The sequence below is a fragment of the Rhipicephalus microplus genome, chromosome X (assembly GCF_043290135.1).
Source record: "Rhipicephalus microplus isolate Deutch F79 chromosome X, USDA_Rmic, whole genome shotgun sequence".
In the NCBI taxonomy this organism is placed as follows: domain Eukaryota; kingdom Metazoa; phylum Arthropoda; class Arachnida; order Ixodida; family Ixodidae; genus Rhipicephalus; species Rhipicephalus microplus.
In genome coordinates, this window is record NC_134710.1 from 196,477,220 (window position 1) to 196,504,864 (window position 27,645).

General features: G+C 43.0%; 1 protein-coding gene across 1 annotated transcript in view; it reads left to right on the plus strand.

The window, feature by feature from the left end:
• The window catches only part of LOC119177367 (E3 ubiquitin-protein ligase UHRF1-like), a 78,871-nt gene that overhangs the window by 17,486 nt on the left and 33,740 nt on the right, over positions 1-27,645 (plus strand). The window contains exons 8-11 of the mRNA XM_075878444.1: positions 1,182-1,394; positions 7,444-7,565; positions 11,868-12,054; positions 16,104-16,335. Of these exons, the coding sequence (XP_075734559.1) occupies positions 1,182-1,394; positions 7,444-7,565; positions 11,868-12,054; positions 16,104-16,335 (754 nt within the window). The remainder of the gene's footprint in view (positions 1-1,181; positions 1,395-7,443; positions 7,566-11,867; positions 12,055-16,103; positions 16,336-27,645) is intronic.

The window sequence follows — 27,645 nt, forward strand, 5'->3', positions numbered from 1 at the left end:
CGACAGGGGTTATAACATCCATTTTAGCTGGTTTCAAATTTTTGCGGGGCCTCGCGACCCCTCTCCGCCGTAAGAAGAGAAAACATAACTGATTGTCATGACTCTATGCGTTTCACCAATGTGCCACGACATCAGCAATACATCATCAGCGCACAGCCAACGACCAAGCTGGGCTTCCCCGACATGAGCATGGGTCAGCAACATGGGGAGGAAGTGTGGTGTGAGGAGCACCTTTTTTTAGTGCTAAAGTAGCGAGACGCCTCTTTATTTTGGAGGCTTTTGTTCTGGCAATACCACTTCTCCTGGTAGTCTCGCGCTCTACAGAATGGCACAGGGTAGCACAGGAAAATGAGAATGCGCACTGCGCGAGCAGAACTGCATCACCGCATGGCCACTGCAAGGTGCGGTTTCGTACTGGAAAGGCCAGTCGACAAGCTTAGTGGTACGTTAAGTTTCCCAAGGGCAAGTTTGTGTCACTGCGCATACGAGGGGGATTGGTCACGCGAAGGTAAAAGGTGCGGGAATAGTTTATCGAAGAAGGTAAAAGGTGCGGGAATAGTTTTTCGAAATGGGTCTGTACGGCATGCAGCGCCGTAATATTTGGAAAATGTGATCGCTGTGGTCTACCGTACGTATTTGCAAGCTTGTTTGGAGGGTGTGAAAAAATGTCTGAGCCTGTTTACTGGCCCTTTAACAAGAGTTTCATTTACTGAGAAGTGAACAGGGATTTAGAATTAAAGCATGAAAAGAATCATGTTAGAGGCAGTTAGAATCATGTTAGAAGCCATTGCATTTGGAGATTTCAGTTTACTGAGAAAGTGCTGTACACATAACCACCAGAAATCTGTTTATCTTGGCTTTTATATTGGACTACAAGAAGGACTACTTACTGTTATGTTTCTTTGATATTTAGCCTTGAAAATATTCATTCGCTGAATAGCAGTGTTTTAATAATTTCCTGTGAAACCTATATCAATGCATCCCTGAGTCCGTGAATCCTGTGAAGTTTAGCATATATTTTGTTGGCAGTAGAGAAGGCCCCTGCACAATGTTTGTCATATATTAGGTTAAAGTAATCTGTGTTTTTACAATGATTTTGCAGTGATCATAGGTCTAGCTATGCAGTTTTATTGCCAAAGATGTATACTAATGATTCTGTTTCTGAAAACATTTGTACACAGCTATGAAGATGAAGTGGCTGCATTAAGTCTGAGCTGTGTCCGACCACGAGCCAAGAAGGTGATCCCATTTGCAGATGTAAGCGTTGGGGATCGACTTATGGTCAATTTCAATGTTGAAGAGCCATCGAACTTAGGCTTCTGGTATGACTGCATTGTGACCTCAAAGAAATCAACTAGCACCGAGAAAGAACTGTGGGCCACCATATATATTGGGTAAGTGATGGCTCGTTTGTGTGTTTTCATTGTACTTTTACTAATTAATGTGCATGACAGTGTTATAGGACAGTTCTTCTGTTGCTGGCAGTTACTTTTGAAAAAAAAGCAAGTTTTGTACTTTTTCTTGGAGTGATTTTGCCTTTTAAGGAATATAAGTAGGACAAACAAACAGATTATTGTTCATGCCTCTTTGAATTCATTTCTGGGATATTTTGTTACTGGTATTATACTATCGTGAGCAATATAGGAGGGAACATGTGAGCGTGTAGTGAATAATCTGAGTCTTTATTCGGCTGATGTTTGCATGATGCTGTAAAGAAATAAAGTGGAAAGCATGATGCTTTTCCATGAACTGCTGTCAATCTCAGCATGAGTCTGTTTGTAGGGTGCATCAAATGTGTGACACGAATAACAGCTTGATATTGCTGTGCCCGTTGTAGTACTCACACGTGGCGAGGGCAATATTTTCCTTAATATATCACATTTTGCTGTGCTCTAGGGTCACAGGGAACAAAAATCTCTTAAATGGAATTGCGATCTGTGTGGGACAACTGTCTCTAATATGATTGGTTGCATGTTTAAATTCTGCACCCCTGTTCATTTCTCAGTAAACAGAACTTCTATGAAGCAGAACATATTTTCTGGTTCCTTCAGGTTTTGTTTAACAAGTCTACTGTACCTTGATTTTATGAGTTACACGCACACACAAGTGAATGGGAAAGTGGTGATATCTTGTGTGGAGCTATACACAACACTCTGCCATGCTCTGCTTTGAATACGCACCATATATTGCGAGCAGCCTGGGATTTGCAATTAGTTGCTGATTTATGTCATCAATAGCAAAGCGGGCATGCCAACATTTAGCAGGAAGGCAATGTCCATTCCTCCTTGTTTCGAACAGTGGCTGCCGTGAATCGCCTTATGTTGTGTTTGAGGTTTGCCATGTGCTCATGGGTTCCCGCTCGTACTGCTAACCATAGTACTACGTGCATATATAATGCCAGTAAAGAGCATTGGTTGAACAGATGTCTGAGCAGAAACACAAGAATAATTTGATTTTTCCAAGGAAAAACATGAACTTTGATTCTTTGTTTTTAAGCTCAGCATTCTTTTTTTTTTTTCTTCTCAAAAACAACCTTAATTGTTTTCATAGTGCTATTCATTAATATTTAACGGGCACTGACACAAAAGTTTTGGTTTAAGGTTTTTTGATACAATATGTTGATAGGGGCAGTCACAACATGACACATTGCTTGCTGCAGCGTGCGACGGGTGATTAATTACAGTCTGTGTTGCTGACCAGGCTCAGTTCTGGTTTAGGAAAGCTCCGAGAAAACAAGCTGTCGTATGCAACTGACGCCATCTAGTTTGTGATAAGACACAGAAATTGGATGCACTTTTGCACTGCCTGCCATATGTGCTGTGCAATGTCATCGTCATCGTCATTGTTGTCGTCATTGTTGTCTGGTTGTAATGACTTTCTTGTGGCCTCTATACTGTCCACACAGTCACCGTAGTCATAGTGGCCTGCTGATGCAAGCGGGGAAAAAGAATATTGGCGATTGTGAAGGCATAATTACCAGCTCTGCCAGCAGGTGGTGTTGCACCATCCCAAAGCTCGCCTGTAGTTGTGATGTCTCGAAAGTAAGGGGTCACCTTCAGCTTACATTCGATGATGTCGATGATGCGAGGTGCACTGTGTAGCATTGGATTGCACATGGGAACTTCAATATTCATATCAGTTACATTCAAGCTTAATTTGCTGTTGAGATATGGTAGATAATGTATGGCCACTCGTCCTCACTACTGTATGTTTATGGGAATCAATTTTGTAGGCTATCTTAGCCTCGAAATTTTGTGCCAGTACTCCTTCAGTGCACTTGTCCTAGTGTTCATTCTATTGTTGGCGGTACTTCGCAAATTTAGCTTCTTGAATACATGTTCGCACTGTTGTGACATTACGTTCGACTTCATCAACATCAGCAAAATGCTTGCCTTTCAAGTCCCTTTTTATCTGAACAACCGAAGGAAGAAGTCCATGGTTGTCAGATATGTGAATAAGGCATACGGATCAAGGTAGTCTCAATGAAACTTCGACATTGCGGACACTTTGAATTCAACAATGTCCAAATTGAGCGAGACATGAAGAAGTTAAGAGAGAATAGATGCATGAGACAGAAGGTCATTTAGAGCACTAAGCAGGCCTAAACTCGCAAGGTCAGAAGTTTGAAGCCACGCCAGCTTTTCTTTTTTAAAATAAATATGGAACTTCAAACAGAAGGCCAGTCCAGCTATGATTAATGTGAAGTTGAGAAGTGATAGGTGGTCAAGTGGTGTTCTACAGTGCTAAGAAAGGGCAACAGAACTTCCTACTTAGAGATAGCACAGCAGCCTAGCATGCAATGACAAAATTCAGTTTGATGCTGATGCCAGACCATTTCCAATTGTATATATACTTAACACGCGTGATGAAGGAATCGTTAAAAGAGGGGGCGGGGTCTTGGGTGTGGCCTCACTCGCAACCATTTGCTGGTAATGCACTCCCTCAACAGAGCAGGATTGGCCACCCTGGTGCAGTACTTGGCCACTACGTTCCACGAATGCAGTAATTAACGCTTGACCTTGACTCTCAGTCCTTAGCGGCTGCGAAGCAACTGTCCAATGCGGCGGTCGAACCTGCGACACAGCAGAGAATGCTAAGAATATCTGGGTCAGGACAGGCTGCCATTGGAATTTTGACTTGGCTACGTTTAATGCTAGAACGATATCTAATGAGGATAGTCTAGCTTTGTTATTTGAGTAATTAGAGGGTGTTAAATGAGATGTAATAGGGCTCAGTAAAGTTAGGACACGTGAGGCTTATGCAGTGCCGAAGGACACGTCCTATGCTACCCTGGATTAGTTGACAGACAATACAAGGTGGGGGGGGGGGGGGCAGTTCTTATACACAAGAATATTGTTAGCAACATAGAGGAATGCTATAGCATTAGTGAGAAGAGGGTGCAAGTATCATAATTAAGTTTAACAAAAGGTACAAGATGAAGGTGGTACAGGCATACGTGCCTCCATCGAGCCATGATGGTCATTTGGTTGAACACTTCTACGAAGACGTAGAGTCAGCAATTAATGAAGTAAAGACGCAGTATACTATACTGATGGGCAACTTTGATGCCAAAGTAAGCAAGAAATAGGACAGAGACTATGCAGTGGGGGTGTATGACATCGGCTCTAGAAATTCCAGAGGGGTGCGATTAGTAGAGTTCGCAGTGCGGATCTCGGTTACCTTCTGCAGAAACCGGGCTGACCGTAACAGGATGTGGTGAAGGCCTAATGGCGAAACTAAAAATTAAGTAGACTTCATTTTGTGTGCACACCCAGGCATTGCATAGAATGTAGAAGAAGTTGGCGAGATCTAATGCAGTGACTATAGAATGGTATAAGCTTCAATTCACCTAGATTTAAAAAAAGCGAAGGCGTGAATGGATTTGCAAGAAGTAATTAATGAGCTAGCAGTGAGAGGGAAAGGACAGTAATTGAGAGTTTTGCTTCAGAATAGATTTGCAGATCTAAACGAGGTAACCGTTGTATCAATAACAGACCCTTTGTTATTCAAGACTGCAATTTCTCAGCAATGCTTGTAACTATACGCAGTTTCCATTATCTATCTTTGTCTTGTATGTGCTTGAATTCTTATACATTTTTAGTTGACTTATGTTGCCTTCCTGATTTGCGCATCTGATACTTGTTTCTTTATTTTGTCTTTTTTTCTTGTGTGTTATATATGTTGTACCCACCCCCTCTGTAATGCCCTACGGGCCCTGAGGGTATTCTAATAAATAAATAAATAAACTGTCATTAGCATTGACACAATGAACGATAATCTGACTAGAATAATCAAAGAGTGTGCAATGGAAGTCGGAGGTACAGTCTCTAGACAGGACACTGGACTATGCCTTTGCAAAGAACTCAGCAAATTAGATAATCAACTTCTGTCGGAGGAAAGAACTTCACAATATTGAGAGGATGCAATGTCGCAGAAAATGGCCCAGCAAGCGCTACTGCGCTTTTTGTGATCGACCAGCCTTTCAGAACAGTTGTGGCCAGAACATCGTTCCAGTGTGCATTTTTGTTTTCTCATGCGTGCACATGCATTTTTCCTCCCTCTCTCTCTCTCTACACCCTCTTTCCCCCCACCAGTGCTGGGTAGCAAGCCTGATGCCAATATCTGGTTAATCTTCCAGCCTTCCTTTTCTCTCTCTCTCTCTCTTTATCAGATAGGCAGTTGTAGCAGATAGGCAAGGTAAATGTTGGTGATTAAATGTAACTGACTGGATTCCGTGACGACGGGTTGTGCCCTCGCGATCTCCGACGATAGCGCAGCTCTGGCTGACTGGGTTGGTCCTACGCCACTTCTTGCCGCCAGTCCCCTACGATGACGTCAGCGCAGCTCTGGCCAACTGGATTAGCCCTACGCCATCTCCTGTCGCCGACAAGAGCTCTCGCAAGTGGTGCCCCGTCCTCGGACTCCTGTGAACGTGTTTCCATCTTTCCTATCTCTCCTATTTCTCATATGTCGTCGCTCGCTGTGCTAGCGCATCTCTATTTCTCTCTGTACCTTTAATTCTATCCTTTTTAATCCCTCTTCACCCCAATCCCTTGTGAGCTACTGTTGAGGTGTCGCACGCTGATGCAGACAGTTACGGGGCTCACTTTTCTCTTCTTTTCCCTCTTATAACCACAATCTTCAATAAAGGCAAATGCACGAAGAGGAGACAAAGTTAGGTGGACAGAAAGTTAGATAGAATTCCACGAGGTCAAAAACTATTTTGAGCACACTTTGCATAGTGATGTGAAGACGTTGAAATAGAATTTTCGGTTGATTATACTATTTCACGCACATTTTGCATAGTGATTTGAAAACGTTCAAATAAAATTGTTGGTTGATTATCTGGTTTTGAGGGATGAATTTTGAGGGTATGGCCTGTTTCATGTCAAAAATGCAGGTCAGCGTCGTCTTCAATTTTGATTTAACCTGATGAGTTTTTGGACAAGGCAAGGGAGTTGCTTTTTATTGACTTTCTGGATCATGCTCGTGGCACTTTTGCTGTGATGATTTTGTTGAAAAGCTTTGGATCGTCCGTGATTGTATCCTTCATTACACAGCAGTCTGCTGTGTGGAGATATATTTGTTCTTTGTTTAGAAGTCTGGGTAGAAACTTGGCAGTCACTCGTAGCATTCCCAAATTTTTATGCAGAAAGTGCTGAAAAGAGAGCTCCACAGTAAACCAAATAAGCCCTCAAGTAGGTCTGTTGTTCTGCATCGATGTTTTTTGATGAGATCATGAATATTGGCGATGTTGTCTTTCGTATGTGCTCTTGAAGAATGACCTGAACATGGCTGATCTTCAGTAATCATTTCGTCCCTCTTAAACACAGCAATCAATCATGCACTGGTGCCCTAGTGAGAGCATTTTTATTTTTTAAGCTGTTTCCATCATCTCAACAGTTTCCATTGAGTTCTTGCTGAGTAAAAATGAATACTTCAGTCACACATTGTTGTGAGAGTTTGGCATTTCTTCACGGTGGAAAGGGCATTACAGACATGCACAGAAATGCCAAAGAAACCACAGGCATCATTGTCGATTGACAGCACTTGGCACCACAGGAGAGGTCCTACCACAGTGTGCTAATGCCCCAATCTTAAGTACACGGTGTTCAGGAGTACAATTCCACTTATGTTTTGGATTGTCCTTCTCGAAATTGTGCTAGCCTGCGGTCTGGTTTGCCACATGTATGTTTTAATCATGGTATGTTTGCTTGGTTTACTGAAACTGAGGAGTTTTACCAAGTGTGTTCCCTAAAAAACCTCTATTGTACTTTTGATATATTTTGGTTTTAAAAGCTTAATGCTAAATTACACCAACATTATAACTGCAGGCACTAACAGAACGTGCAGGGACTTGTGCACAATTTTTTTGGTGCTATCCTGTTTCAAAGAAAGGCCTACAGGCTGCTTTTGTTGCTTTTGCACTCTGTTTTACTGCAGGACATCACAGACACCTTTGGAAAACTGTCGTCTCATGTTCTGTGATGAACTTTTTGCCATAGAACCGCATCCAGCTATGAATGCTGCAGACCGTCAAAATTTCGAGCATTCCCCTGCTATACGTAAGTATCACAATAGCGACGAAGATATGATGTCTTGGCAAACACGAAGGATGAGTACATTGAGCTTATTACATGTTACACTGGGTTCCTGGCTATTCACGCTATTGCATACTAGATACAAACAAGCATATAATAAGGCCAGCAAGGTATTTTTGCCTGTGTTTATTGCCTTTTAGTCCATTATTTATTTCTGGTGTACTATTACATTGAAGTATGAGCTGACTCCAACTTACCCAAGCTGCCGTGTTATACTACACATGAATAGTGTATCTTGGAAGCTTCTTGCTTGTGTTAACTTGTGAGCAGCTGCACTGCTTCGTTTAATGGAGTGGTACACTTGTGACGCCTCTTCTAGCAGCGAAAATTTCTCATCTTGGCACATTATTACTGCTGCACTTTTTTATTAGAGTGCAACTCCATGTTATTTATTGCCATAGTAACAGTGTCATCAGCACACAGCTACTATGTTGTGCTAACTTCCTTTACGTAAGCATTTCGAGCTCTTACTGTTGGTAACAAGGGCTTTTATGAGCAGGTGAAAGAAATAGTGATGGAGGACCACACTAAGTGACCATGCAAACTTAAAAAGTTAAGCGTATGTATAGATTTTTTTTGTATTTTGTATCTTCTCAGCTGAGTGACTTGGGGCTGTGTACATCTATCACTGCTTTTCTTGGTGCAATTTTGTCCGTAGCAATTAGTCTTGCCGTCTACTAGACCAAAAAAGGTGGCCTGGAAAGTGTTTGAGAGCCTCTGGGGAATTTGCACATTCACGTTTACAGGGATCCCACTCCTGCGCCAAAGTGCGCCAAGTCAGATTTACTGCGCCGTTCTGATAATATCAATGGAAATTGCACCAAACTGCACCAAGGACGGATTCGGGAATGTGTATCACCCGCAATAGCCACGCCAGCGAGTCAATAGCATGTGCACCTTGTTTTTGGGGCCTCACAAGTCACAATCACATACCTATTTTATTGCGCTGAATAAACAGCAGTCGCGCGTGCATCCTAGAATTCACAATGCTATGTTTGGTGCAGACGCAACTTTGCTGTGCAAGTCTGCCTAATGGCGAAACGCGCTCTCCGCAGGGGCTTGTGACGTCTAGTTTAATCGGTATTGTGAAACTGTGACGATGATTCATCGGCGGACATTGTCCGTTCCAGGAACACAGCTGATAATTCATTTGACGAATTGCCTGGCATGTAATAAAGCAATTTTCACTAATAACTGCACGCGTGCCTCCAGAATATTTGTCACATCTATGTCTAGACATCGCTATCCAATTTTTCGCGCTTCGCGTCCGCAGAAGAACACGTAAATAGTGGGAGTGTGTTGATACCTTTCCTATAATATACTTTATTCATGGATCATCATGTAGAAGAGCTGTTTCATGATTGCTTCCGCCAGCACATCCACGTTTATAATCACTGTGGCGGTGAAAGCTCCTAAAAGACCCTACCCTTTCGAACTCAAGGTTGCTAGGGTCCGAATTGAAAATTTTCGCGTGGCCATCGGTCATACCATGCTGAATGCGCCAGTTCTCGAAATTCTCGTGTGCCTTTTTTTAAAATGTCATCTCACTTATAAAAGCATGTTTCCTGGTCGGAGCAGCCGCGATTCGGTTTTAAAGGGCCAGTAAAAAGGCTTTGACTTTTTTTTTACACCCCCCATACAAAGCTCGGCAATTCGTGGATTAGACCGCAGCGATCACGTTTTCTGATTATTACGCTGTGCGCGGCGCAGAGCCTCTATTTCGAAAAGCCATTCCCGTGCATCTTTCCTACGCCTGACTGACCCCCTTGCATGCGCAGTGACGTCAGATCGGCGACGTGACGTAGCACGCAGCTCGCCGATTAATCTACTAAATCAGGTGCGAAAAAACAGTAGTGAAGTCAACGTCAGTTCCTGTTCCCACCCACAGCTACGAAGCTGCCCCTTGTTTCTTGGCACTGCAGTGAAAGAACCAGCCTCGCAGTTGTCGCATGCACGTGTACACTCCTCGCTCAACTACAGCGCCTGTGCGCACATACGAACGTACTTCATGCTTGACCTGAGCAACACGGGTAAAAAGTGTTGCTCTGACGTCGGCTGAGAAGCGCTAGTGGCGAGGTTGAGAAGCGCTTCTCAACCTCGCCAAGTGCGAGGATGAGAAGCGCTAGTGGCGAGGTTGCCATTTCCAGGTCCGCGCACACTCAGAAACTTGCTGCATGCACGGTGTTGGATATTCACGACTTGGGTGACTAGAGACCCCCGAAACACCTTTTGCACGCCGATGCACGTACAGATGGAATCAGACTTGTCTAGAGCACTCAGCTGACCGTTCCAGCTGGCGTTTTTTTTTTTTTTTTTTTCTTCAGAAATATGTAAAGAGAGAGGCCGTTATGTTGCCAAACATGGTCGTACTGTGTGTTAAGCCTTTGTGCTGTACTATAATCAACGAAAGCTTACAGTTAATCTGAAAGAGAAGCCGTGGCCAACAAAACTGTCGACAGATACGCACTCCGCTGCTCTAGACCAGTGTGATTCTATCTGTACAGCATGAAAGGCACGTACAAATGTACCTCCGAAATGGCGCAACAATGGTGTGGCCGCCTTGTGATCAAGGCTGAGTGCCGCTCTAGAAAGCGAAGCACTTGTATATCAGCCGTAAATAGTGCGTGCGCTAGCAATCACACCCCTAAAGACAAAGTTCATAACAACGCCCCCCTTGTGTTCCTAGCTCGATTCTTTCTGTCCCTTGAACACGGGCGGTGCGTTCCTCTCTGCTTGAATAACAATCGATGGGAGGCCCATCACGAGGGTTGATGTTATCGCATCCGCCATCACTGCAAGGAAGATAGGTCGGCTCTTCTTATCTCTGCTTTAGCTACATTCGTCGCCCCCGCTCGCGCACTTTTACCCGCGTGTAAAACACGGTGCACCGGGGGATGTTACCGATTAGAACAATACACTAAACATGGCGGCCAGTGGCGTAGCCATAGGGGGGGGGGGGGGGGGCACATTGGCAACTTGCTTTCCTTCACTCCCGATATTTTTTTTCGCCATGGCATATATAGCGAAAAATTACCTGCTTTCCCCTCCCCCCAATGTTTAAAAAAATTCTGGCTACACTCCTGGTAACGGCAAAAACCAGTCGAGAATGTCGAAATAATTGCTATCCCATTATAAAGAAAATAGATCTTGCTTTCGTGTTGGTATGCGTTGGTACCCTGTAAGATTTTTTTATGCACTGCTTTCTGGAGGACATGGGGGGGGGGGGGGGGGGGGGGGGGTTCGGAGTATGCACAGAACACCCTAGCCATATAAAATATTGCTGCAAAAAGAAAATGAAGTTTGTTAAATTGTGTAGTTTCAGTTCAGAGATGGGTGTCGGAGGAGGTCGGCTTTCTGAGACTAGCTGAATGACATCATATTACGCCCAGCAGTCTAATCAGTCAAAAAGAAAAAGAACCTTTTTTTCATTTTTGAAGTCATCTTAGGGAAATTCACTTGGGACTGTGAGAGTCTCTAGCGTTGTATGTCACAGCGTTTGTCTACCATATCTGCTGATAACCACTCAGGTGTATTTATATTATTATTTCATGGAGTACAACTTTAGTCAACCAGTATTCTTTTTAATCACTGATTAAGTTTTTATAGAATTATCTACAGCATGACGCCATTATTCTTGCATCATCAACTGAAATAGGGAGTGCTTCTCACCCCCATATTCATAAACACTCCTCGACTTGAACTTGACCTGAAACCGCCTTCAATGCAGCTCGTTTGAAATGTGTCTGTGCGTTTGTGCTACCTTGGCACCACCTAAAGACAGCGCATTCAAAACGCGTTTGTGTTGCATTGAAGTCGGTGGCAGGTCAAGTTCAAGTCAAGCAGCGTTTCTGAATACGGGAGTAAGATGAGGCTCCATGAAATTTGCAATGAATCTAAATATTTGTAGCTCTTCTCAAGAGCATCAGAATAATTTTTCATGTCTTTGAATGTAAATGTAACTTGCTTCTCCTCCGGGGTTTGAAGTAGTTGCTCCAGATTGCTCCAAAATTGAAATTTTTTCTGCTTCAAAGTGCTCCAAAATAGAAAATTTTGCTGCTCCAAAGTGCTCCAAGTGAAAAATTTTTCTGCTCCAAAAATTGCTCCAAATCGGATGAGCTCGGTGGCATCACTGCATTTATGACTTTGCTGCAAAGGTTGCAAAGCAACAGCATTAATCATTGGTCAGCTAATAAATATGTCATCTATTGTATAGTTTCGCTTGTACAACTGTTTATTCTGTTTTGTTTATTCTGTTTTGTTGTCCAGGTCGACGGCAGCCTGAATGCATACATTGTGGTGACCAGCCAGAACGCCGCTGCCGTCACTGTGCGTGCTGTCGATGTGGAAGTAAAAAAGAGCCTGAGCGGCAGCTACTTTGCGACGAATGTGACCGGGCTTTTCACTTGGACTGCCTGGAGCCACCTTTAAAAGACCTGCCTGAGGAAGAAGACTGGTATGTGCTGGAAAGGATATGTCATCTTTTATTTACAGCGTGCTTCCATTTCTTTTTGTCTACTGGATGTTGTCCTTTCTGACCAATGTAGGAGCGGCTGAATTTACAAATATACAGATAAGCCCACTGACGATGAACATCTCTGAGCACATATCAACTAGGCATTGCTTGAACAAAAAGCCAAGAAGGAAAGTATATGTTTGAGGTCTTTATGAGAAAATTGCATTATTTCATCGCTACTAACAACTTCAGTTTTAAGCCAGTTGAAGGATACAAGTAATGCAGTCTACTCTTGTTACAAAGGACTACAAAAATCCAAGTGTGTTATATATGAAGTTTGTAATATACAAGAAAACTGAAGGGGGGAGGGAGTTGCGCCGCTGTGTGACAATTGTTTCTATTTCGCTCAGCAGTATGAGGCAGGCTACTTCCGCTGGTACATGCTATATTCATTCGACAATATGGTTTCAAAAGAGTTCAATCACCAGCAGTGGTTATTGACAAAATCACAGTGCAAGTTGTAATTAATGAGTGAGTGCCATTACAGCAGGTGCAGGGATGCAATGGGGCCCCTGAGAAGCAGCAAAGCTTAGCCCTGTCATAAAGCGTTTCTAGCAGGCTTTTTCAGCCACTTCTGTTGGTCTACTTGGAATGAATGCTTTCTTATTTGTGCGGATGAAAAGACATATCAGCTTAAAACGAGGCTGCCAATGGGTCGCTGGGTGCTCTTGCCTCCCTCTCAGCCTCCACGGCTTGCTGGACGGTCCAAAGTTGGTCTGATTGTTTTTAGAGGCAGCACCAAGGCCCTTTCACATTAATATTCTAGTTTGACAGTGGAACTCGCCTATTTAAAGCACCGGAATGGCTTACTTTCAAAACTTCGTTTGCGACGTATCATAACGTTACTGCAATGAGGGACGAATGTCTAATGCAAAACACAAACAAAAACTGTTTATGTACACTTAGCTCGAAAAGTAATTGGTGATAAGAGAATGGCGAGCACTCTTGAGCGATCATGCAATTGCTTTGTGCCACATTTCAATCAGCTGCAACTCTTGAATTATTGCCAAGACCACGATGGAAGGCCAAGACCAACGCAACCAACGTGCTTTCAGCCTAGCTTGGCTAGAGGCTTGGCTTGACCGAAAGCCACCAATGTTGCCAGTCGTAATTTAATGTTTCCACGACTTCAATACGCAGCGAGTGGCGTGGTCAAATCTGTTGTCAGCTCGTGCCAACATGGTAAAAGTACGCTTTATGCGCCCAATTTTGAAAAAAAAAAAGGCACTGATTTCGCCCGCTGTAGTCGATAGTCTGTTGTATTGCGGTCCATTAAAAGCGAATGTCACTCCATTCTTTACTACACAGACCAAACTTAGGCTGAATAATGGTCTCTTGTATCCAAAAGTCTGTTGTACGTGGGTTCGTTGTAATGAGCACAGACTGTAGTTGTATAATAATAATCGTAATATTTTATTCTTATAAAAGTTAAAGGTGCAATATATGGCTGGCTGAAGTATCCATATAGTTTGAAGACTACCACCTAACAGGCTAAGCAAGAATATTTTCGTGAAGTGAGACAGGTTCAGATTATTTTCACAGAAAATGCTTGCACTTAGTGTACAGACTTTTAATATCTGTTGCTTACAGTAATTTTTATAGCATTTTGGGGATATAATAATTAAATTTACAATTGCGCTGATATAGATCATTATGCAATAGAAAAGCATTACAGTTAAAACTTCATATAACAGTCACTACAATTTGCAATTTAGTTTGTTCTAGGCCAACATTGTATGCCTACCTGGCAGTAATGTCACCAAACTACATACGATTGGGCACATTAACCCTCAAGTACAAATTTCTATCTCCCGACGCGTGCCATCACTGTCAACAAAGAAATGCGGTAAAAGATTGTTAATTGGGACTCGAAGGAGACCATGAAATTGTTTGAATTGGTGGGCAGATGCTAGAATGAATGGACATCACTCCACACTGTGCTGGCAGAACCTAAAGAAGCCACTTCTGGAGTTGTTGCAGTGAACTAGGCACTATGACTGACAAAAACATTTTTGTACGCAGGGCATGCACTAACCAGCCGGTATAGGAGAACCGCTATGGTCAACAAATGCATTAGGCTTTTATGAGACTCTGTCAGGGATTCGTTGCAACTACCTATGTTTTAGCCGCTAGTGTGCTTAATGCGGTTATGTAACGAGGGTTGATTGTATATGGAAATTTTAATTAATTGAAACATGACCTTTATTGCAAAGCATAGTCGCCAAACAATTTATTTTGATGAAGAAAGTGCCTAAAGGATGTTTCAATATTATGGCAGCACGGCAAAAAAAGAATTGACAATGTAAAAAAAGTAATTTTGTTTAACCTGAGATTCGGCAGTAACAATTTAATGCAGTGCTAGTGTAAGTATACTCTTCACCATGTTAATGTAACCTTTAAAAAAAGGAGAACACAGGTCGAATGCATGTGATAAGCATTATAAAATATGTTACAGCATGAAATTATGGACTAGTGGTTATGCTGGTGTTGCATAAAAATAGCTGAACAGCTTAATTCTTGGCATTTGAGTTCCACTTGTGAGTGTTACAACAGAGGTCAGAGTCAGCATATTGAGCTGAGACTGGTGTAATGTAAGTTGGCAAACCCTGATGTTCATGTATTGTTCTTTCTAACAAGGACCTGTCTAGATGTGCAGAAAAGCATCTCTAATGCTTTGTTTACTGTGCTTTTGTTAATACCTTCTTAGATTACTAGAGGGAACAGTGCCGTCAAATAAGAATGTCAAAATAATTTAATGAGCATCTTATGAGAGCGTTTTCTTTTGCCTGTGCTCGCCTTATCGTTATTCAAAGAGTCGGTTGATTTTTTTTATGTGCAATGTACAATCCTTTCATTATGTATGCTGGCAGTGAGAGTAGTTTCTTTAGCATTTTCAGAGTTTTAGCATTCTCTTATATGTGAGATAAGGAGCAGTCCTTTGACTATAACAGTTTACTTAAAGGGATACCGACACAAAATTATGCGGCCAAAATAGCCTGTGAGATCAATTTCCATGAACATGCATATATCATCTGTGAAATATCAACAGCGAACATAGCTCGTAAGGTATTTTACATGGATTATGAAGTTCACATGTGTGATCGAGCACCGCCCCCTCAAAACTAACCCATGGTGACTCCCTACTTCCCTCATTTCACGACATTGCAGTCAACACCGCAAGTTATAATGACATCATTATTGTTATTTTTCTTTTTTCTGCGTTTGCTCCAGCAGACTACTATGCGACTGCTGCTAGCAAGTCCACGGCCATGGCGCACATGTTGAAAGTTTAGTCTTTGGGAACACTGCTGTCCTGTTTTCTGTTTGAACAGACTTCTTGATGCGTACCATGTGCAAGTGCATTGCGGTTTTGTGTGTTGACGCAGTCAAGCGTTGCACAGGCTAGGTAGTGTTAGTTGCACAAAGTGGCTCGATTTTTGGAGCTCTCAAGCCAAAACTGAAACTGGTCGTTAATGAGGAGCTTATAATTAATTATTTGTCATGCACGGCAGCAAACAATGAGCCGTGTTATGGCTAGCAGGCCTCCAGCAACATACAGTAGCAAAAAAAATGCAAGACCAAAATTTTTGTGTCAGTGCCTCTTTAAGTCTTGCTTTACGCAGCTTTTCTCAACTGATAGCTTATGTTTCTTAGTATCCATTTGCACAAAATGCAAGGCTTCTAGTGTAGAGACTGTTAAATTATTTGTCAGTGATACAGCACCACAGTACTTCTCTAACTGCTTCATTGTATACCTGCATCAAGTCCAGGCATGTTGTTTGTGAAGTCACTCTGTTACGAAGAGAATCTAAATTGTAGTTCAGCAGTGATTCGCTAAATCAGAAAAAAAAAAAGAAATTTTGTTATTGATCAGTGAAGATGTTTTCCAAAAAATACATAAACGAATCTTGAATCTAACTTTGTTAAACTGGCACTTGATTGTTTCCTATTGGAACTGCATGATGTCTAGAGCTGTGCATGTCTCACAGGTTTTGCCCAGACTGCAAGCACGATCCAACAGAGGTTGTTCAGCCCGGGGAAGCATTGAAGGAATCCCGACGTAAATCTCGGCTGCCCTCGGTGGTTGGTGAAGGCAAACGTGACTGGGGTCGTGGCATGGCTTGTGTGGGACGCACGCGAGAGTGCACCTTGGTGCCAGCCAACCACTTTGGGCCTCTTCCTAACGTGCCTGTAGGTTCCATGTGGAAATTCCGACTTCAGGTAAGTTGTGTAACTGAGACAGTCTCTTCAAGGGGAGATGCTATTCGAAGACACTGTTTTTTTAATATTCACCCTAGAGCAATGAAACTTTGTTTATTTCAAATATATAATTGGTTTTCTTGCAAGTTGCAAACTTTTAGTTCTGCAACATGACAAAATGAGAACCTTAAGCCTTCCCCCCTGCCCCCTCTTTCAACACTAAAATTCCATAATTTTTGTACCGTTGATAGTGCATAATCTTTTAAATCAAGTGTAGAAGGCAGAAATCTAATTAGGAAGTGCATAAAAAGTATGTAATAGATGTGAAAAATTCTAATGTGGAAGTCCATATTTGTCCTACCCTAGTAAAGGTTTGCATATAATTTTTTATTATACACTTAAACCTCATTATAATGTAACGGGATATAAGGAAAATGGATGTAACAAAGTAAATGAAATTCCCCTTGAAAGCTCCATTGAGAACCATGCATTTTAAACCTCGTTGTAACGAAGTAAAATTGACCGGTAAATTGATATAACAAACTAAATTAGTCTATCAAATAAGCTATCAAAAAAAAACTGATCGTAGTGTGTTAAGTATATCGTTTTCTGCCGAGTTTGACGCTCGTTCGGCGCCGCTCTTTCGAAACTACCGCGTCGACCTTACAGCCATACCATGCGCGACCTAGAGAGCCGTCCTCCTCACAGAGCCAGCGGAGGGAATTGAGGAAGCGCTCAGCGGGTCACATGACCAAGAAGCGGCGCCGCAGTGCAAAGCGATTTCCCTCTCAAGACTGCAACGACTGCGTCTCCGCTGCTACCATGGCTGCTACCCTCTGAACCGAGAAAGGAGGACTCTCCGTGACAGCTTTCTTTCTTTTTCCTCCCTCTCCGTGCGCGACCCTGAAAGGAGAAGGGTCTCTACGTGCAGAGATAGAAAAAGGAGAAGGATGGCACAGGCGCGTCACAGATCAGCATTCCAGAGAGAGCAAACAATCCGCCATAGTCTTTTCTTTCCTTTTCTTCTTTTCCTACTTCGCGCGCAGGTTGAGAGGTGCCGCCGCGGGATTGGGCATGGTGCTGAAAGCATTTTCGGAGCGCGGTATATTCAAATTAACCGTCGCAAGTGCTTGCGCGATCGAATTACAGGGCGTTTTCGCCCATTGGAATACACATAGCTTTGACGGGACGTCAGCATGAGTTCGAATTAAGCGTGTTTGAAATAATGAGGTTCGACTGTGTTCATTTTCCGTGGCACGTGTGGTCGCGTAGCAGTACGTCGGGCCGCAAGGCAGTTTCCTTCTTTGCATGCTTATAGGTGTGCGCCCATCTGAGCATACATTGCTACAAACTGCTATAATCGATATAACGAAATAATGGTTATAACGAAATAATTATGGCTCCCCTTCAACTTTGTTATAACAAGGTTTGAGTGTATAATAAAAATACTTAAATTTAATCTATGCAATTGCATAACCGAGCACAAAAATTACACGAAAAAAGAAGGGCACACTGAAAAAAATGGCAAAATTTGTGTTTTCAAAAAAATGAGTTTTGAACCTAAATTTAATGTTGTTTTTGAAACATCTCATTTAATGTGATAAAATTTACACACAAAAAAGAACAATCCTTCTTGTAGTGGCCACTGCCCCTATGTTTGTCCTTCACGGCACTTTCGAGCTGACTCATCACAGACATTTCGCTCACAGACAGGGCCATGAAACTCTTGCCAAACTTATTCCGCTCCACTTGGCAGAGCCTTGTGCTGACTGCAGGCGAGGCAGAAGTTCAAGACCGAACAAAGTACGGCGTCTAGGGACACAACAGTGCTGATGTCATTGTGGCTCTTGTGGCCGCGTTTGTGCCACATACTGTTGTATATAATGGCAATGTCGTCCTTGCCAACTTCTTTAACTGTGAGCGCTTTCGACCTCACAAGTTAGGCACAGATGGCATCTATTGCCGCATCACGGACTTTCCGGCTGATGGCTGTGAATGACTTTTGATTCAGATGCATTGGCTTTTGCAAGCCAACAATTGCCGCAAATCGTACCAGCTGCTCGTAGCCCTTTCCACAACAGCTTTCACGTTGACAGCGTAACTATCGCACGAGCTACAACTTTCTTCATTCATAATGGAAATAAACACACTAGAAAAACGTTCAGCTGCGCTGCTCGACAAGACACAGACCCTGCAAGTAGGGCTCACAGCACACACAGGCACGCAGTCTCCGATGGCGTTCCCCGATCAGTACCACGTGATTTAAAAGCCAGTCGCGCTGCTCGAAAAATGCGGCAAAAGTGTGGTTCTTTTTGTTATCTCTTGCACTGCAGCAGTGCGGGAAACCGTTGTTTATTTGAAGAGTGAGGCTCGGCTCTGCCTCATGCGATCAACAATAGCGAGCGGTGGTGATTTATCAGCGGCAAGGTGCTCGAAGACTGCACTTTTTCGACCTTTTAACAGCCACCTTGTGCTCTTTAGACGCAATTTTAAAGCAGTTCCAGTCGAGTCTCGACGTAATTTTTTTTTTTTTTTTTTTTGCAGAACAGTAAAAGGTACTAATCGTGACAAGATAGGGGAAAACAAAAAAATTGTAATTTTTTAGAAAACTCCCTATTTTCGGCCCACATCTCACCTTAATAAAAACTAGCATTGAATATGTGCATTTTCTTCCCTTTCTCTCTTTCCTCCTCGTATCCGGCTGCCCCACCACTGCCGCTGGTGTGTGTGGGTTCCTACGCTTTGCATTGTGTGGCGCATGAGAAGTCAACGTGTTTGAAATTTTCGATGCGCTAAAGCAATTATACGGCCGATAATTGAATTGTCAGACGAGAACAGGTCAAAAGGCTACAAATGTGTTTTGTTTGGCTGCGAAAACTATCCGAAGTGTAAAAGACTGGCAGCCTAGACATGTGAAGTGCATCTTGCTTCTAAATACAGTCGAGCCCGCTTATAACGAACCTGAGCGTGACACGGCATTCGTTCGCTGTATCCCAAAGTTCGTAGTAAATGAAACACAGCTTTTAAAAAAAGTTGCGAGTGAAAACACAAACTTTTTTTGCCCCAAAAAGTCCGGGGTGCAAGTGTTTCGAAGAGCAGAAGCGATAAGGGTGGTCTCGAGTTCATTTAAAACGGCAGGGTGCTCATTTGCCGAGGCCCGTGGCATAAGCTGCGTGAGGCACAAGCTCCAAAATTTCGTCGTTCTCGCAATCCCATTCTTCCAATTGGCTCTCGCCACATACTTCATTCACAATGCCCCAATCCGTGCACGGCTCCGCAGTGTCGGCATCATCATCGGCCGTAATTAAACCATCGCAACAGATGTCCCACCCGCTCTCCTAGGTCAGAGTCGACGACACGCTGCCACAAATCGCCACCGCAATGGTCCTGTTCGGAAGCTTCGGGCTCGGCATCGGGCCCGACGTCGACGAAGTCGGCCTCGCAAAAACAGTATCGCGCGCATGTAAATGTCGCCGCCTCCCACGAAATATTCACCATCTCCACAGCTGAATACCGAGACGCCTGAAGCGGCAAGTTGGCTGCCAGGTGCTCAACAGCTATCAGCAAGCGCCCGCAACGCGGCGCCTAACGCGCGGATTACGCGCAAGCCAAATGGTCACACTTTCGGCGTTTTATTGAGTGGCAGGGAAAAGGGTGCTAGTTCTTTCGTCAGCCATCATGACCACACACGCACACCAAGAGCGAGCAAGACGCGCACACGCGACACGCATGCCAGAATGGGTGGAACAGCTCTGGGCCCGTTTCCAGTCAGAAAACGAAACTAGTTCGAGCCAGCCTGGCAGGCGTCGCGGAGCGGTGGAGACGGGCGAATGGGTTGTGATCAAGAGAAGTGAGCAGACTTGCAAGAGAAGGGCAAGGAGTTGCGATAAAGAGAGGGGAGGATGCGGTGGGAGGGCGACCTTGAAAACCAAAACACACGGGAAGAAGGCAGGTTGTGTAGCTTGCTTGAAAAGGCCACGAAACTCGCATGTAGAAAAACTTGAAAAGAGTGCCTGCGCACGCAAAAGTCGAAGCATGGCCAGCTGGATCGGTGCGCGCAGCAGTGTTCGAAGAATCGGCGGCCATGGTAAAAAAAATTGTTTTGTTGCGCCGGCGGGTTTGCGTGGCCTCACGAACTTTGATATTTCGCAATTTGTTCTGTGCAAATTAACAGCCGTTTTCGCACTTCCGTGCACCGGCGGAAGGCATGCTGAGTTGAGTGTGAAGTGAGCGAGAACAAGTCCTCAACACCAGACAAATCGCAAATTGTCAGAGTCGGTGGAGTAGCGTACGCGCGTGCACTAGACGCATACTATCGGATATAGTTGGTGGTCGACGATGTTGGCAAATGGTCTGGTCACTTCAGGCCGGCGATGCCAACGACAGTACCAGCGATCACAAACAGGGTAGATGGCCGACCGGTCTTTGAAAGAATGGTGGCAGTGTGAAAACACGGGCCTCGTCTGGTGATGCGGGGTGCTCAGAGTAGCGGGGGGACAAAGGACAGAGGGGTGCGTAACAAAAAGCAACAAGGGCATGGAGGAAGGAAACAACTTTCTTTTCCTCCATGGGTTGGGGAGAGTGACAACTAGAAGGTCGCGAAGGCAGGGTCGGCGTTTCACAATAAGGATGTATTGGTACCTCGCCGATGCCTGATGGGTGGTTGAAATCGGTTTCCCGGGATGTCGGCAGACAGCTGACTACGTTCGCTGTAACCGATCAGTGGCGCTCTGAGACGTTCGTTGTAAGTGCGATTTTGTGTCATTGAACCATTGTTTATTTTCACGGTCACGTGGATATTGTTCGTGTTAAGCGAAAGTTTGTTTTAAGTGGGGCCGTTATATGTGGGCTCGACTCTACAAGACTGCACGTCACACGTCTTTCCAACAAATAGTTTGCACTGAAACCTCATTAAACAATGTTGCAACTTATGGGAAAATAAGTTCGTTATATCTAGAAAGTTGTTATAAAAATATATTTGTAACACTATATCTATTGGAAGATAATTTTTCATTTACTTCGTTATCACTAATATTTTGTTATGTCTAGGTTTGCTATATGGAGGTTTGAGTGTATTTATTATAGGTAGCGTGTGCACTTAAGGCCATTTCATCGTCACAACAGTTGTGAGTCTGCTTGTGTGCTGGTGTACTTCATCTGCACCAAAGAGAAATGATGTCAAAGCTGGCAGTTGATACGGAAAACGTGTTGTGAAGAATTCTCATGCAACACCAACATGTAATTCCCATCCTATGCAACAGCACATGAGTTGCAACATTTGTGACTACTGAAATCTTAAGTGTGCGCAATTTCAAGATTATTGAGTTAGTACTTTTCAAACTGCTTGACAGAAAGGCCCGCATCATGAGTGTTTTTTTAGACAGGAATGCGCCGCTGGCGTTGCTTCGGCAGCACGTTCTTTCTTGACTTGCCTATTTTGTGACCATAACAGGGGTAGCAATATGCAACCGCACTTTTTTTTCCTTCATTAACCTAGGCGTCGATAATAATGTACCTACATTCGTTAAAGCCAGGTCTTTCTTTACCTGAACACATGTGTCTGTCATGATGCTTCTTAAGCATAAACACAAAGTACGTCAAAAACATTAAAGTACGTCAAAAAACAAACTTACAACAATATTACAAAAAAATTACAATATTACAGGTGCACTTTCAACGTATTGCGAATGGTGGCTGCTCAAACAGAAGGGAACTTACATCATGCTATGCTTTTAGACGTGTAACACGCTTATTTTCATTTTCTAATTGCATTACTTCTACGCGAAATTTGAGCTCAGCCGTCGTACATCTCTTTTCTTATCCTGCGCAACCATAACTTTTAACGACAACTCATTAACCATGATGATGACATGCATCAGAACAAGCATCAATGTTTGTGCTGTCTTCGTTTCATGAACTTTGTACAGTTAAACCTGCTTATAACAAACCTCCATGTAACGAATCCCTTGCTATAATGAAGTTTTTCGATTCCCCGCCATTACTCCGTAAGAGCACATGTATTTGCGACTTCTATGTAACAAAGCAACAGTGGGAGACAACCTTGATATAGCAAATTTTCGTAACGGACAAGCTAGGAATTTTGCTCCAGATTTTGTCATTTTGGCACAAGCATGCATCTTCCACGGTAGCCCCGCCACCGACGAAGCGTGAAGCGGCAGTGGTGCGCTTGTGACTCGGGCGACTCCCAGGTGAGAGTGAATGCTCGTTATTGCGTGCAGGTGTGCGCAAGGCAGGCCTGCGCCCCACAAACCGGCATAACCGCCGTTTATGCTGCCGCAGGCACATAAGGGGATGGGCCCTCCCCCTTCAAACCTAAAAAAAAAAAAAGATAACTAGTTTAGCATTGGCAGTGCCATGCGTTTACTTAGCGTCACATATGTAGGGTGCTTTACCGAATAGTTTTCCGCGGTATTCTTGTACTAGTTCACTGTTAGTTTTCGATGCCATGTGCACGTGCATGGTTTCACTGCATGCCCATGGTGTGGCCCATGACGACATTCACCTTTGATTTTTTTTTTTAATGGGGACAACTGTGTCGTCACTATCGAGGGGATGTCAGATTAGGCACTGATGGAAACCCTCAGAGACCACGGTGGAAACTAAGGATCTCTGGAGGTTTCCGTTTGTACTGCAAGTACGAGGAATCATAGCCTTCGCGATTAGCTGATTAGATCTGGCTAGAACACGACGGCGCATTGAATGCAATGCAATGAATGCAAGAGCAGCAAATGGTTATGTTATACGAATTAAGGCTGACAGCCAACTCTTGTATCCGATATCGTGGAACTCCTACAAAGGTTTGATGATGTAAGCAAATAGGGCCACTCCAGGGGGAAGTGCTCTTTTCCCACAGCCTCTTGCTAGCTTCACACAGGGTACTTATGCTAGCTGAGATAGCACGTGTGCCAGCAATCGCGACCGCGCCCTTAAAATCGAAGTTCACCGTTGTTACTCAGTACGGGTGGTTTTCTACCTAGTACGGTCATTGCTACTCAGTACAGCCGTTTAGTACAGTTAGCTTCCTTTCTGTTTGAGCATTCAACGGCAGTTTGACACGCAGGGGGATGTTATTGTATGCGCCCTCCAGGCTATAGAGATGGGCCAGCTCATGTGATCTCTGCGTCAGCAGCACTCGAGCGTCTTTACCCACTCGTAAAAGTTACGATGCATGGGGGCATGTTATCAATTTGGACTTGTTACGGAACATGGTGGTGAATGCAAAACCCGCCGAGAGTGTTCATATATAATTAATAGCTCTGCCTCGTGTTCCCAGTTTGTTGCCCCGCTGTGGTGGTCTAGTGGCTAAGGTACTCGGCTGCTGACCCGTAGGTCGCGGGATCGAATCCCAGCTGCGGTGGCTGTATTTCCGATGGAGGCAGAAATGCTGTAGGCCCGTGTGCTCAGATTTGGGTGCACGTTAAAGAACCCTAGGTGGTCGAAATTTCCGGAGCCCTCCACTACGGCGTCTCTCATAATCATATGGTGGTTTTCAAGTCTGAAGTTCCACATATGCCTTGTAGACAATACATTAGCGACCGTAGCGGAGCTCAAAAGGCAGCTTTGCCGCAATACGAGAGTGTGATGACGTCAAGCATATATAAAATTTGAAGAGGTCACTTTCAATCGGACGTTGAATGTACTTATCTTTGGGAAGTTTGAATAGTTTTGAGTCGTAAAATTCCAGTGTGAATCGAATGAAATAGCAAACACTATTAGATAAATATTTGAAATTTCGAATATTCGCGCACCCCTAGAAAAAACACACAACAAACCCGTAATAAATGAGATCGTGAAATGATGAGTTGACGAAATTAAACAAGATTTTTTTTTTGACACAATTTAATCTGGAAGTGCATTTCACTACCGAATGACATGAGGAAGTGCTGGCGAATTTAATGTGCAAGTGCTTTCGTACATGTGAGTGAAACTTGGGGCATTATGCAATTTCCAAGATGTGCAAGTTGAAACTTCAAGCTGCTAGGAAGATTTTTACCAGCATAAGCATATTTGTGAAACAAATACATGCGCACAAAGTCATTGACAGAGCACTATTCATTGGACGAAGAAAACGGAACACCGACCAAAGTAAAAATATATGCTTAAAAGGGCGTTTTGGCACCCTCATGGGATCATTGTTCACAATCAGTTGACATACTCTTGGCTTCATACACCTATTCGCTCATTTCAAGTACTTCAAAATTTTTAATTAGTTAAGTTGAAGTCTAAGCGAATTCGAATGCTATTATATTTGTTCGAATATTCGAAGCACTCGAATATTTGCACAAGCCTAGTATGTAATAAAGTGTGGTAGGAGATTCAGATAACGACCACGCGTGACACGATATGAATTATGTAACTAGTGGGTTGTTTAAAGCTTTCAATCTATTACAAAGGGGTAAGCCAATATTCTTCATTGTCATCAGCCACCGCATCAACAAAGTGGGCATTTTGCAGATGTGTTGCGGATACCTCACTTCTCAGAGTGACGAATAATGGTGTGATGGGTGTTTCCCAACTTGACAAAAATTATGATATATGACATAGTGGGTACCTTGCAAGTGTGCTTATGTTCACAATACCACGATAGTTTACAATGAACTCTAGAAAAGCCGCACTTCTAGCTTTCTCTGTGACCGTGCTGAGCTTTCTATGCAGGCCTGGCATTCTTTTTTTTTAATAGTACACTTGCTTATTTTCAACATCAAACTGAGACTGGGTGCAATTTTCTTGTCTCACTGATGTTATACTTATGCTGAGGTTCCCTGCTACATTTGGTAAGCTTTAAAAGGTATATTGTAGGCAGATGAGGTTTCTTATTGCTGGCAATTTTATTATTAAGCAAATAAAAAAACGTTTTATTCTACCAGCTATGCCTTTCTCCTTCTTCATTCTTTTGTGTCCTCCGTAGAATAAGATGGACACCAAGGACAACATCGATAAGCCTTTTCAATTTTCTGGTGTTGAAATCTTCAGTGTATTCACGGTGAAGGAGAATGACATTAGAAATGAGATATTAAAAGCAGCTGTGAAACTTATGTTAGAGCCATAGTTCTTTTTTTGTGTACTTGGTAATACTTGTTAGAAAAAAATCACTGATGCAGTTTTATCTTAAGTCCTACCCATGTAAATGCCCATTGGTGTTGTGTGCCAAGTTAGTTCTGGATGGCAAGTTCTCGCACCTTTGCAACAACGGCGCACCACTTTCACTCAAACTGTGAGTGCACCTGCAATTGATAAGTACTTTCAAATAACATAAAGCACACTGCTGACTATAAAGAAAGTGGCATATCTTGTCCCTCATTGCAATGAAGTGCTGCTGAAGAGAGATGATGACGGAAATTGCATAAGTGAAATGTGAATCTGTAAAAATGCAGTTCTGTGATTCAGTTTTTTTTTTCTTACTAACAAAATAAGTGTCAAGCTGCTCTCCTCTCATTTGATTGTTCTGTTTTTGTTCAATTTAGCTACTTTATTGTCATCTTGAAGTTAATTTTCTACTTTGTACCAATAAAGTATGGATGCCAGCTCAATTCAGGAATGAGTTTCAATCAGGCCAAATACTGTCAGATGAGTCAGCTTTTTTTTTTTTCCTCCACGATTCTTGCTTAATTTCACCTGCTGGATAAGCAAACAAAGTTTGTCCGTCCGTTTTTGAGTTGTAGTAGCAGAAGGTTGTAGTAACACAAAAGGTTGTACTAACAGAAAAGATCACCTGAAAAAGATAGATTCTTTCTTGAACTTTTCTTGCCCCGCTGTGGTGGGCTAGTGGCTAAGGTACTCGGCTGCTGACCATCAGGTCGCGGGATCAAATACCGGCTGCGGCTGCTGCATTTCTGATGGAGGTAAAAATCCGGTAGACTCGTGTGCTCAGATTTGGGTGCACGTTAAAGAACCCCAGGTGGTCGAAATTTCCGGAGCCCTCCACTACGGCGTCTCTCATAATCATATGGTGGTTTTAGGACGTTAAACCCCACGTATCAAATCAAATCAATCTTGAACTTTTCTTGCCAATCTTATCTTTATCATAACCAGATGTATGTGTGTAACTTGCTTGCATTTCATTAAATCAAAACCGCAGTGCAATGTTAGTTTCAGTCATTAAAAATATGTTTTCAATAAATCTAAGATTGGGAAATAAAAATAGTTTTTGGCATCATGACCTTTATTAAAAAAAGGTTTGTTATATTTAGGTTTGACTTTTGGCTTAGGTTTGGTGTATTGGTGTGCAAAATGTCGGGAAGCACTATGGGGGCAGAGCAACAGGCAGTGATGGATGGGCTGCTCCTGTAGCCCCAAAGTGCTCCAAAAGAAAATTGCTGCTCCATGCTGCTCTGAAGTGTAATATTTGTTAGTAACTGCTACACACCTCCTCCAGGATTTGTGAACTTTGATTGTGTGACCATCCACTGAGCCATAAAAACAAAACAAAAAATAGCTGAAGACTGTCATCTAGTATGTAGCATGTATATATTAGCTGTGTATGCTGACAACACTACTTGTAGTGGCATTGTTCATATCAACCCAATTTAGCTGTATAGTTGTACCTGCCAAGCAGACTATTTTGGTGAATTGTGCATGAGATTAGTTCAATATCATAATGATTATTAACTGCTACAGTGAAACTATGATGAGTGACTTATGAGTGACATTTACCTCTTCGTTAGCTTTGAGGTCATTTATGTTACAAGAACTGGTATTTTAAATATAGGTCACTTATCTTACTTTGTGTTCAATAACCATCTATCTGCTTAATTATTTGTTGCTTGCTATCTCAAGTGATCACTAGCCATTTGTTCAACAATAAATTTTAATGTTATAAGATGCTTAAATGCTGCTTTAAACCCCAGGAGTCATTTGAATGTTTTTCCATCTGCTCCAAAAAAACCAATAGCTGCTCCAAACTAGCATTTTTCTGCTCCAAAAATAAAAATGCAACTTCCATCACTGAACTGGTGTAAAGGCAATATCTGTGGAATATGCAGACTGTTGGGCCATGGAAAAAGTTGGAAAATGAACAGAAGTAGGGATTTGTACCTGCGCTGGTCTTTGTATCTGTGCGCTTGTTGTACCTGTGCTGCTCATCCTTGTCATCAAATAAGTCATGACAAGGCCATGACTGACAAAATAGCCAGCAAGGCACAAGGGATTGTCAGGTTTTAATGGCCACGTCGCTGCGACTTGAAAGTTTATACATTTGTTTGTAGCTGTGATTTAATCGGAGCAGCCAGTGCCGCTGGCTATAGTTCTGCCACAAGTGGATGTAGATGACTATGGTCAACGCAACAACATTTGTCCTCATTATGATTTCTT